Source organism: Phocoena sinus, chromosome 20, assembly GCF_008692025.1.
Source record: "Phocoena sinus isolate mPhoSin1 chromosome 20, mPhoSin1.pri, whole genome shotgun sequence".
Classification (NCBI taxonomy): Eukaryota; Metazoa; Chordata; class Mammalia; order Artiodactyla; family Phocoenidae; genus Phocoena; species Phocoena sinus.
The window spans coordinates 39,325,002-39,337,326 of record NC_045782.1 but is presented as its reverse complement, the minus strand read 5'-3'; the positions used below and the strand labels follow the sequence as shown (position 1 = coordinate 39,337,326).

At 46.8% G+C, this 12,325-nt stretch overlaps 1 protein-coding gene across 2 annotated transcripts in view; it reads left to right on the top strand.

Moving 5' to 3' along the window:
- The window catches only part of STAT5B (signal transducer and activator of transcription 5B), a 62,529-nt gene extending 50,436 nt beyond the window's left edge, over nt 1–12,093 (top strand). For both annotated transcript variants that reach the window (XM_032615386.1, XM_032615384.1), the window contains exons 13-19: nt 1,208–1,414; nt 2,524–2,618; nt 2,725–2,855; nt 4,487–4,657; nt 8,555–8,606; nt 8,868–8,975; nt 9,500–12,093. In XM_032615386.1, the coding sequence (XP_032471277.1) occupies nt 1,208–1,414; nt 2,524–2,618; nt 2,725–2,855; nt 4,487–4,657; nt 8,555–8,606; nt 8,868–8,975; nt 9,500–9,626 (891 nt within the window). In that variant the 3' untranslated portion in view covers nt 9,627–12,093. The remainder of the gene's footprint in view (nt 1–1,207; nt 1,415–2,523; nt 2,619–2,724; nt 2,856–4,486; nt 4,658–8,554; nt 8,607–8,867; nt 8,976–9,499) is intronic.
- Nucleotides 12,094–12,325: the final 232 nt, after the last annotated feature.

The window sequence follows — 12,325 nt, the reverse complement described above, 5'->3', positions numbered from 1 at the left end:
AAATACCTGCCTAAGGAGCTTGAAGACTTGATCCAAAAGAGGATTTGGGATGAGCCATCATTTGGAACAGGAGGACGACTGATTCACTGACTGACTAGACATTTAAACAAACAAACAGATAAATAAATATATGTATAGAAATGTGTGTGTGTGTGTGTGTATATAGGAAAGAATGAATGAATGAGAATCAGAAGACAAGGAAAAAATTAGAATTAAAAAAATATAAGCCTCCTGGATAGGATTGCCATGTCTGCTCTCATTTCCCTCCCTGTGCATCCACAGATCTCACTCCTCATGTAACTCTGGCACCTCCTGTGATATGTCATTCCTAAAGTATCTTGTCTAAATAAGTAAGCATTTTTAACATTTTTAGTTACGTTAATGACTAGTGTACATCTTATGCTGTTTTTTTATTTATTTACTTTTTTGTATTGGAGTATAGTCGATTTACAATGCTGTGTTAGCTTCTGGTGTACAGCAAAGTGATTCATGTATATATATATATGAATAGATGTATATATGTTCTTTCACTTTGAGCTAGAGTTCTTGGCAGAAGGGGTCAAGGGCAAGGCTGACACTTGTGCACACGCTTATGGACACATTCTCTCTCTGTACCTAGAGAACCAGTCTTGTAGATTTTAACTCCCTTTGAGTGTCAGAGCCAGACCTTGGTCATGTTTTGTTTGCGTGCCTGTTAGAAAGTACGATTGGGCAGAAATAGAGACACAGATGTAGAGAACAAACGTATGGACACCACGAGGGGGGTAAGTGGGGGTGGGGGTGGGGGTGGGATGAACTGGGAGATTGGGATTGACATATATACACTAATATGTATAAAATAGGTAACTAATAAGAACCTGCTGTATAAATAAATAAATAAAATTCTAAATAAATAAATAAGGGAATGAGGAGAGAATGATTTAAAAAAAAAAAAAAGAAAGTAGGATTCCACTGTGCGTCCAGCAGCTCATTTACAGGACACCACAGAGAGCCCGAGGTTACCTTCTAAGTTATGTGTGAAGGTGGTAAAATGGAACCTTCCGAATTTCACAGAAATGCATACCCCAAGGAAGTTGGAGTTTATCCTCAGGCTCAGCCAGACAAGTGTTTGTAACTCCATCCAGCCATCAGTGTTTTTCTTTTGCAGGTTGAGGGAATAAATCATGCAACTGTTTTCTCCTAAGGTTCTGGCTTCTCTCCCCACCAGGGCAGGGTGCCGTTTGCAGTGCCTGACAAAGTCCTGTGGCCGCAGCTGTGCGAGGCGCTCAACATGAAATTCAAGGCCGAAGTGCAGAGCAACCGGGGCCTGACCAAGGAGAACCTCGTGTTCCTGGCGCAGAAGCTCTTCAACAGCGGTAGCAGCCACCTCGAGGACTACAACGGCATGTCCGTGTCCTGGTCCCAGTTCAACAGGGTGAGGGACGCCGCCCGCTGCGGTTAGATCGGCCCCTGCAAACCAGATCCCTCAGGAGTCTCCCTGCCCTCGGCCCTCCTGTCTCTCATGCGACGTGCCCGTGGTAGTAGGAAGCTTCTGAATAGACGGACAACCACATACTTCTTTATGTAGAAAATTATGTTCGACTATATCAGCAAATTGGGCCTTGCATGCGGCTAGTGCATTTTCTTCCTTTGTAAAGGAAACAGCAAAGTAAACGGCAGCGTAACTCATGAGAAGTGAGGCTTTCGTGATGATGAAAACTCCGTGGCTCTGTCCCCTTGACTCTCTGATGTTCCTCGATGCGTAATGCAAAGTCAGGCTCCCGTGGGACCCTCAGCCTGCAAAAGAGGATGCTGACGAAGGAAACTTTGCCTCTAGCGTCCGGTAGTTCAGATGTCACCCGTCACACCTCTGATTATAAACTGAACTTTCGTGTCTTTGCTTACGCCCCCCACCCTCACCACACATGCCCTACTTCAGAGATCTCACAGTCTCTGAGTGGAACTCTTCTAAATGGTCGCCTGCTAACCAGCTGGCTAACAGGTTCACTGGTGGTCAGAGGAGGTTTGATAGGGAAGCAGGAGGCCTAGGTGGTCTGTCTTTGCCATTACAGTACGGCTCCTGCCTTCCACCGGCATCAGATCACTGCATTTTGCTGATCATGGTTGGTAACACCCGTATGACGGAGTGTTCTCTGTGGCCTCGTGGTGTGATCTAATCCCATTCAGATTTACAGGTTTCTCCGAAGCTCCCAGGTGACGCTGCTGTTGCTGGTCACAGACCACACGTCAACACCAGCAAAGGACTAGTCAGCCTAGATACAGGGGAAAGTATGTGTAGCCAGGGTCCACTGGGTGTTGGTAATTGCTCTGTGGTGTTTTCCCCTTCTTCCGTCTTTTCCCCTCTATTCTGTGTTCGGGTTGTAGGACCATTTGGTCAAACTCAGGTAGGTGTGTATATTTGTATGATTCTGACAATGTAAGACGTTGTTTTCCATTTAATTTTTCCAGTTAAAGTATATACAGGTAATAATATCCCAAGTGTTACTTTTGCCTTCTTGTGTTCATTGTTGTATCTCCAACCAGGAGAATTTACCGGGACGGAATTACACTTTCTGGCAGTGGTTTGACGGTGTGATGGAAGTGTTAAAAAAACATCTCAAGCCTCATTGGAATGATGGGTGAGAATCGTCATTTGTTAAGTCAGCAGTAGAGTAGTAGCAGGGTCTTTTTTCTGGCATTAAAACATCGCATTCTGCTTCTGCTCATTTGGCCTTTGTGATCCAGGGCTATCTTGGGTTTCGTGAACAAGCAACAGGCCCACGACCTACTCATTAACAAGCCTGACGGGACCTTCCTGCTGAGGTTCAGTGACTCTGAAATTGGTGGCATCACCATTGCTTGGAAGTTTGATTCTCGTGAGTGCCCCTCCCTTTTTAAGACACACCTTGGCTCTGGTTAGGGGCTTTTGTTGCAAAATTACTTTTAACAGTTTATTGAGTACTTATTATTCCTGGGCACGAGTACTAATTATGGGAGGCAGAAATGTATAACCATGACACAGCTGCAGCTTGTGTAAAATCTTATTATGGGAAACACAATTACTAATTTTTTTTTTTTTTTTTTTTTTTTTTTTTTTTATGCGTTACGCGGGCCTCTCACTGTTGTGGCCTCTCCCGTTGCGGAGGACAGGCTCCGGACGCGCAGGCTCAGCGGCCATGGCTCACGGGCCCAGCCGCTCCGCGGCATGTGGGATCCTCCCAGACCGGGGCACGAACCCGTGTCCCCTGCATCGGCAGGCGGACTCTCAACCACTGCGCCACCAGGGAAGCCCCAATTACTAATTTTGAGAAACACAGATGTACAACCCGACATATGGCTACATGTGATGCAGTATCCTGTCCAAGATCTCAGCTGCTTCCCTTTTGAAATGTTTGCCTTCCTATTACTCAACCTTGAGCTTATTTCAGTAAAGAATTACTCTGTTGTTTGGAGTCATTGGAGTGGAAATAATATGCTATTTTCATTATTCCTTTATCCTAACATAAGGAAACTGCCATTGATCATTTCCATCCAAGAATGTTAGTTCTTTTCCTCTGACCCTCATGGTAAGACAAGAGTAGCTTGCTAGTTTTTTGTGACTTAAAGATTTTAATAGCTTTTAATAACTCCCATGCACCCTCTGGCTATGGACACACTTCCTGTCTCTTTTACGTACTTTTGTACAGGGAATCAGGGACTGGAGTCAGCAAGAAGTTTCTTCTAGGGAGGGACAGAATACTGTTTGAACTGGAAACTACCTGAGATCATTAGATCTCTAGGAAAGTGGTATATGTGTTACCTGCTTATCTACCCATGACTTTAAAAAACTGCTTAATCGGGCTTCCCTGGTGGCGCAGTGGTTAAGAATCCACCTGCCGATGCAGGGGACACGGGTTCGAGCCCTGGTCCGGGAAGATCCCACATGCCGCAGAGCAACTAAGCCCGTGCGCCACAACTACTGAAGCCCGCGCGCCTAGAGCCCATGCTCTGCAACAAGAGAAGCCACCGCAACGAGAAGCCCGTGCACCACAATGAAGAATAGACCCTGCTTGCCGCAACTAGAGAAAGCCAGCATGCAGCAGCAAAGACTCAGTGCAGCCAAAACTAACTCAATAAATAATATATAAATTTTTAAAAAACTACTTGATCTACAACCTATGGTAATTTTTTTTTTTTTTTTTTTTGGCGGTACGCGGGCCTCTCACTGTTGTGGCCTCTCCCGTTGCGGAGCACGGGCTCCGGACGCGCAGGCTCAGCGGCCGTGGCTCACGGGCACAGCCGCTCTGCGGCATGTGGGATCTTCCCGGACCGGGGCATGAACCCGTGTCCCCTGCATCAGCAGGCAGACTCCCCACTGCGCCAACAGGGAAGCCCTATGGTAATTTTTAAATGGAGATTTTTATTGGGACAATTTTAATGGAGAGCTTTATTTGTAGTATATTTGGGTTTTAAGATTTCCTGTTCAGAAATCATATTTAGACTATGATTATTCTGTTTTTTGATCTAGAGGAAAGAATGTTTTGGAATCTGATGCCTTTTACCACCAGAGACTTCTCCATCCGGTCCCTGGCTGACCGCTTGGGAGACCTGAGTTACCTTATCTACGTGTTTCCTGACCGGCCAAAAGATGAAGTGTACTCCAAATATTACACCCCAGTTCCCTGCGAGCCTGCCACTGGTAACAATGTTCGCATTCTGATTTGGTTTCATTGTGATTTTGGTTTTGTTTTAGGTGTACGTGTGTGTCTGTGTGTGGTCAGTCTGTCTGTCTGGCATGAAAATCTACGCAGTTAACACTCAGTTATTGCTGTTTGAGCTCTATCCAGGGCAGATGTAAATCCTGGGCTATTTTCTTCAGTTATACGAAAAACACATCAGCCGCCAACCCCAAATATCAAATTCAAGGGAATAAATTGCTTTTAATACAAGCTTAGATCAAACAAAATTAGGAAGGTAAAATTTTGTTTTTCAAAACAGATGGTTTTATTGTTTTCTGAGAATAAAAGTATTATGTATTTATTGTAAAATTTCCAGAAAAGTATAGACAAGAAAATAGGTATCACACAACATTTCTTATCTCATCAACGTAAACAATTTAGTGAATGTTCTTCCAGTCGACGTAGATATGTGTTCTGTCACCAGAGGCTTATTAAGCACTTCCTGTGTGGGGTTGCAATCTAATAGCAGAAGGAAGACAATAAACACATAAACAAATAAATGTGTCTAATGATGGACACTGTGAAAACAAATAAGGTGAAGGGATAGAGAAGTGACGGGGGGGTGTGTGTGCGGTACAGCACTTCACTCGAGTGGTCAGGGAAAGCTCCTCTGAGGAGGTGACATCAGAGTAGGCCTGAATGAAGTGAGGAAGCCACACATAGATCTAGAGAGAACATTCTAGGCCGAGAGAACAAGAGCAGAAACTCTGAGGTGGGAGTGAGGTTGGCATGCTTAGAAAACCTCACGAGGGGGCTTCCCTGGTGGCACAGTGGTTAAGAATCCACCTGCCAATGCAGGGGACCCAGGTTTAAGCCCTGGTCCGGGAAGATCCCACATGCCACGGAGCTACTAAGCCCGTACGCCACAACTACTGAACTTGCCCTCTAGAGCCCGCGAGCCGCAACTACCGAGCCCGTGTGCCACAACTATTGAAGCCCGTGCGCCTAGAGCCTGTGCTCCGCAACAAGAGAAGCCACCGCAATAAGAGGCAAGCACAGGACTTCCCTGGTGGTGCAGTGGTTAAGAATCCGCCTGCTGGTGCAGGGAACACAGGTTTGAGCCCTGGTCCGGGAAGATCCCACATGCCACAGAGCAACTAATCCCGTATGCCACAACTACTGAGCTTGCCCTTTAGAGCCCGCAAGCCACAATTATTGAGCCCGTGTACCACAACTACTGAAGCCCGTGCGCCTAGAGCCCGTGCTCTGCAACAAGAAAAGCCACCGCGATGAGAAGCCTGCGTTCCGCAACAAAAGAGTAGTCCCCTCTCGCCGCAACTAGAGAATGCCCGTGCGCAGCAATGAAGATGCAACTCAGACAAAAATAAATAATTAATTAATTAAGAAAAAAAGAAGCACGTGCACCTAACGAAGAGTAGCCCCCGCTCGCCGCAAGTAGAGAAGCCCGTGCGCAGCAGCGAAGACCCAGCACAGCCAAAAATAAATAAATACATACATTTATTAAAAAAAAAAAACACTCATGAGGACCCGGGAGGCTGGAGCTGAACGAGCAGGGGAGAAATGGTGGGACATGAGGGCAGAGCAGTGGGAGGGACCAGATCATGTCGGGTTTGGGTTATAACCATACGTCGTCATTTGTAACCTGATTATTCTTTCACTTAAAAATATATCACAGGCAGAGTTACAGGTTAGCAAATATAAACTTACAGCATCATTTTAACAATTGCATAGAATTCCATTGTATGGTGATCCTATGTTGGTTATTTAAGATACTTAAAATTTAAGTTATTCACAGTTTTTTTTTTTGGTTAATATTGAGATAACCTGGTACATGCAATTCTTGTTCTGCTGTTTCCTTAGGAAAAATCCCTAAGGTAGAATTTGTGTCAAGGGGTATATACTTTTCAAGCATTTGGACACATCTGTCCAGAGTTGCCCCCCAGAAAGTGGAATCCGTTTTCACTCCCACAGACGTCTTGTTTGAGTACCTGCTTCTCCATCCTCCTTCTGCCAGTGATAGTGTCTCTTCAGCAGTTTCATGTTTGCCAGTCTGATAGGCATAAAAATGATAATCTTAGTTCTTATTTTCATTTCTTTGATTCTAGGTAAGGTCGAAACATCTTTTCATATGAAGATAATAATAACTAGAATGATAATAGCAGCTAACATTTGTCGAATGCTTACTTGCATACCAGACACTTTTCTGAGCACACTTCAAATAGTTTCTTATTTCATCCTCAAAACAGGTGTGTGAAGTAGGCACTGTCACCATCCCCGTGTTACATTTGAGGAGCTGAGGCACAGAGGAGTGAAGTAAATTACCAGAGATATCACAGTTAGGAAGAGGCCAAGCCAGGGTTTGAGCTCAGTCTAGCCTGTACTTCTTAACCACCACGTTGTTGGCTATTTGTATTTTTTCTGTGAAGTACGTTCCTATTCCTTGCTCATTTTTCTTTTGGAGTTCCTTTTTTTCTTAAGAATATGCAAGTGTTTTTTTATATAGTAAACAAAGCTTTTATTATTGTAGCAGAGATTTTTCTCAGTGTGTCATTGTTCTTTTAACATTCAGGTTTTATTTTGCTGGAGTGCAAAGACTTGTATTTTCTGTATAGCCCAATCTACTGACCTTTTTCCTTTATAGATTCTGCTTTTTGTATCATGCCTTCCCACCTGGTTATATTTCTAGGTGGGGAAATAAGCCAAAATATTTTTAGACTTATGTGGTATTTTGGATTAAAGCCACCACTGCTCCTTTTTGTTAGCACAACTAATCTAGATTTTTCAATCCTATTTTCACAGCATTTCTTTGTTTTTTTATCTGTTCTGCCATTCCGTAAAATTCTCTGTAGACCATAAAGCACAAAAAGCATATGAGATACCATGAAAAGGCAGCTCCTGACATTCGAAGCCCCAGTAGAAGCAGGTCAGGATAACAAGCACGGTGTGACCCACGGAGCAGTTCATTCTCTTGGGCTGAGTCATCCTTCTGACCTCAGCGGAATCTTCATTGTCTGATATAGTTAAGCTTATACTTATTTCCATATTTACACACCCAGGAAACGAGACTTCATTCACCGACTTCAGACCATCACATTCCTACTACCTACTTAGCTGGATTTCCATAATCAGCCTTTTGAAAAGGTAACTCTAGCTTATCTGCTAGGTTATCCCTAGCCTGCCACACAGCACAGACAGCACCCACTGGGAGGCATGACCATCGTATTACCCCCGAGTGCAGAAACCCCACGGAAAGAGCACGCAGACACCTGACAGAGTGACATTCCCTTTCCTAAAACGGTAGAAGCTCAGAACTAGAGTAACTCCCAGGATCCTCAAGTCAAATTAATGCCCCTCTAATGCTTAGATTTTTCCGCGTGACCCCTAGCGAGCGTTGGTACACCTTCCACGTGAAAACCTCCAGTGATGAAGAAATCAGTTCTTCCCGAGACTCTTTCGGGGAGTTCCTGTGATGACAGCGTTCTTCCTTATTTGAATGAGAATTTGTCCTGTTGCAACCTCCTCCTGTTGGTCCTCGTTTTGTCCCCTGTCTTTCTGCATCTGCCACTTTAAACTTTTTAAGATATGTTTTCTTTTTACAGTTAGAATGCAGTTAATGTCTGATTTAGATTTGTATTGAAGCATATCTTTCCTGTGGTTTGAAGAATTAATTAACGCATCCAAGCCAACTTGGAAGCTGTCTTACCTTGCGGTGTCAGTATTGAGGCTTCTCAACTCTACTGGGTCTTCCTAACGGATTAAAAGATGTGCTTATACTGGATCCTAAGATAAAATGAGGCAGTTGTGTCTCATCCTAAGAAAAGATGGAATTCTTAAGGGAGACTGCATTTTCACTTCATTTGAGAACTTTGGTTTTCATCATTCTTCCCCCTCGGCAGCTAAAGCAGTGGACGGATACGTGAAGCCACAGATCAAGCAAGTGGTCCCTGAGTAAGTGTCCCGGGTCCAGCTCTGGTCTCCTGCTGCCTCTCTTCTCCTCTCACCCCCGCACCTGGCTCTCCTCGCCCCTCACCACCGCCCCTCCTGGGGAGGGAGCTGGGCTTGGTCACCAGGGCATCGGTACCTGGGGCCCCGCTCCTGCAGCCAGGGCCCCAGCGCTAGGGGGCACTCTGTCCTTCCGCACCTGAAAAAGACACGAAGGTGGCCCCCGAGCCCCTCCCCGCTGAGGCTGTGCTCTGCTTCCTCTCGCAGGTTTGTGAGCGCCTCTGCGGACTCTGCCGGGAGCAGCGCCACCTACATGGACCAGGCCCCCTCCCCAGCCGTGTGCTCCCAGGCTCACTATAACATGTACCCACAGAAGTAGGTTGTGTTCTCCTGGGGCTCAGAGGGGAGGAACTGGGCACTTGGCCTCAGGCTGGGCACCAGAGGGCTGGTGGGCAAGGAACCCAGAGCTCCTCTAGGTCTGAGATCACCCAGGCCGGGCCGGGCTCTGGCACGTGCCCAGGTGGGAGGGAGAGATTCAACCAGTAGATGTTGGTAGTTTAGAGTGGGGTTGGGCAAATGGCACCTGCTCCCCTCTCTTAAAGTGGAGATTTTTCTGGCTCTTTATAAGGACCAGGTGGGGTTTAGGTGTGTGCGGGCAGCCAGTGTTAGGGGCAGGTAGGCTGGATATTTTAGTCCGAGTCACTCTGTCCAACCAGCTAGCAAAGGACTCTGCCCCAGGGTTCAGGTCAGAGTGCTGCTTTCCTGCGAGGCCTGGGCCAAGGGTGCAGGCGGTCGGTCTTGAGCCGCTCACCTGGGGGGGTGCGGGGTGGACTCTGCTGCTCCTCATTGGCCTCTGGCAACCTTTCCCTTCCCGTAACCTCTCCCCTTTCCCTCCGAAGCCCTGACCCCGTCATTGACAACGATGGGGACTTTGATCTGGACGACACGATGGACGTGGCACGGCGCGTGGAGGAGCTCTTAGGCCGACCTATGGACAGTCAGTGGATCCCCCACGCACAGTCGTGACCCCCCGTGGCCACCTCCAGCTTCTTCATCCTCGCCAGAGGAGTTACTTTTGTGGATGTTTTAATTCCATGAATCGCTTCGCTTTGGAAACAATACTCATAATGTGAAGTGTTACTACTAGTTGTGACTTTAGTGTTTCTGTGCATGGTGGCACCAGTGAAGGGAATGTGAGTGTGTGGGTGTGGGTGTGGGGGTGTGTGTGTGTGAGATTGCACGTTGGGCTGTTTCTCCCCCTTGCTGTCCGGAGCTTAGCTGCAGCACTGGGGCCACAAACAGAGGCTGCGGTTGTTTTAACCTTGTGCCGAAAGGTAGTTAGTTCCATGAACCCTGGAACTTGGCCATGTGTTTTGAGGGTGGCCGAACTTGGACATGCGGCTGTTGAAGTGACAGAAGGACAGAGGGAGGTGAAAGCACCTCGTGTCTGGTGAATCTTTGTCACTGTGTCTGCCAAGCCATTGATCTATGAACATGATCGTTTCCACTTTTCTTCTGAAACGTAGAAGCTGCCTTTTCACAAAGAAAACCAGTCCTCCCTCCTTCCCTGTCCCCCAATCCCCATTTTCCTCGGTAGGGATGGGAGAAGGGGGGGCATAGAGCAGTCGCTGGGGCAAGGGAAGATGTGGGTTTTCCGACGGGTAGTGGCTTTTTAAATAACCCGTAACCCATCTAAATGTTCTCTGCCTCTCCCGCTGACGCCCAGCCCCCACGGAGTTGCCGCTTAGTTCCTATGTGTGTACGCGCGTGCAGGCACGTTTGATGAAGTAGAGGAAAGAAAAGAGAGTCACATGACTAGAGCTTACAGTGTTGATGTCCTTTGTGTCGTGGCCAGAGTGGACTGCCCAGCCCCGGCTCGCAGGCGCTGAGAACGTTGCCTTGTTACCCGGGAGTGGCTGTCCAGTCTGCCCGTCCTTCCTCTGTGCTGGTAGAGGCACAAGCGAGGCTTTTCAAAGGCTTATTGATAACGGCATTTTGCAAAGGTTGAATGGTGTTTTTGTTTCCAAATTGGGACTTGTTTTTCCCTTCCCACCCTAATTTGACATCAGAATTCTTTCTTGCTGCGTCAGGTCCTGTGCCACTGGGACGCAGGTCACCTCATTTCCCTTCACTGTCTGCACACAATGTCTTGGGGAGCGGGTGGCAGGAATGTGGGCTGAACCCAGGACCAGCGCGTTGCCACCCTGGTGCAGGGTGCTGGGTGTCGGCATTGGTAATTTGGGGAAATGCAGTCAGCGAGTTTGCTGAGAAGTTTGTTTTGCAAAAACAAGGCAAAACCAAAAATCCTCGGCATAACTTTATCCAAAGTTTGTTCCATAGCTTTATACCAGAAGGAAGGAATGGGCCATGGCAGGCGGGTGGGAAGAGGGGGAAGCAGGTATAACTTTGGGGTTAGGCCTGTAAGGTCACCCCCAGCGCCCCCCTCCAAAAGAAGGGCCTGACCACACCCAGGAGAGAATGGCCCTAAAAACATTATTTTTATACATGTGAGTAAATAAACATATTTTTTTTACAAAAATAACTTCTGAATTTATCAGTGTTTTGATGTTAAAGGAAAATATTCCTCTGTAGTAAATTATTTATTGAAAGAGGACTTTTTACAAGCTGCTCTTTGCCCTAGCTTGGTTTCATACACTGATTTACTTTTCTGTGCTGGGCAGTAGACCGTCTCTGCCTCTGAGGAGCAGGCGGACTCCTCCATGGATACCAGCACTGACGCAGGATGCCGCGAAGCCCCTGACGTCCCCTCAAGATTTGATGAAAATCCCCCCTGAGGTTGGGAGTGTTGGAGCAAGGTAGAAAGGAAGCCTGGCTGCTCCTGGACTCAAAGAGACCTCTCATGCCCGACACCGGGGCACCCTGAGTGCCGGCCCTGGTTGTCCCAGCAGCCCTGGGGGCAGGGATTGACACACTTTCAGATGAGGAGTGGGCCTAGCCACAGGCGTGCCGAGGGCAGAGCTCTCACTGCATAGTTAGCACTGGGGTTGGGGGGACAGGTTCCCAAGAAAGTGGCTGCCCCGAGCCTGGGGTTCCCGCGCACGTCCAGTGGCTGAGCTGTCCTCCGTTCTCCCGAGGCTATGCCTGTAGATGGGAGAGATTTTTGACTGAGAGTTGCGCTCGCTATCTGCATGTATCTTCTCTCTTCTCCCTGTTCTGCAAACCGCAAGGAGAGGTGACAGGCAAGTCCTGGCCACCTCAGCCTCTCACTCGCTCCCAGACACACATATGCACGTCATCAAAATGTTTCAGTGTGTGGTATGTGCAGGGCTTCGTAGGGGGTGGGAGGGAGACTAAAAGTGAATATAACTTAAAATGGAAACATACTTTTTATAATTTTTCTTTATAAAACTTTGTGAAATTATTTCAGATACAGATTTTAGTGTTGATGCAGGTTAGTATATAGGCACCAAAAAAGTATTGTTTACGACTTGTGTATTTTATGTTACAATAAATACTTCCTCTAAATGGACAACATTGAGTCCTCTTTTTATTTTTTTCCATCAGGTGGTGAGATAGAGTGGCTTTCATAGGGAAAAATTTGAAATCATCAGTGTGACTCTGAAAAGAGGAACTAGTTGGGCACTGGCTGCCTCAGAGTGTGTGTGTCACCAGCTTTGATGGCAGATGGGGGCATTTCTTACCTTCCTGTACACATGAGGTTTTGAAAATTAGAATGATAGTCTTTTATCTCCTATTCCTGTTAG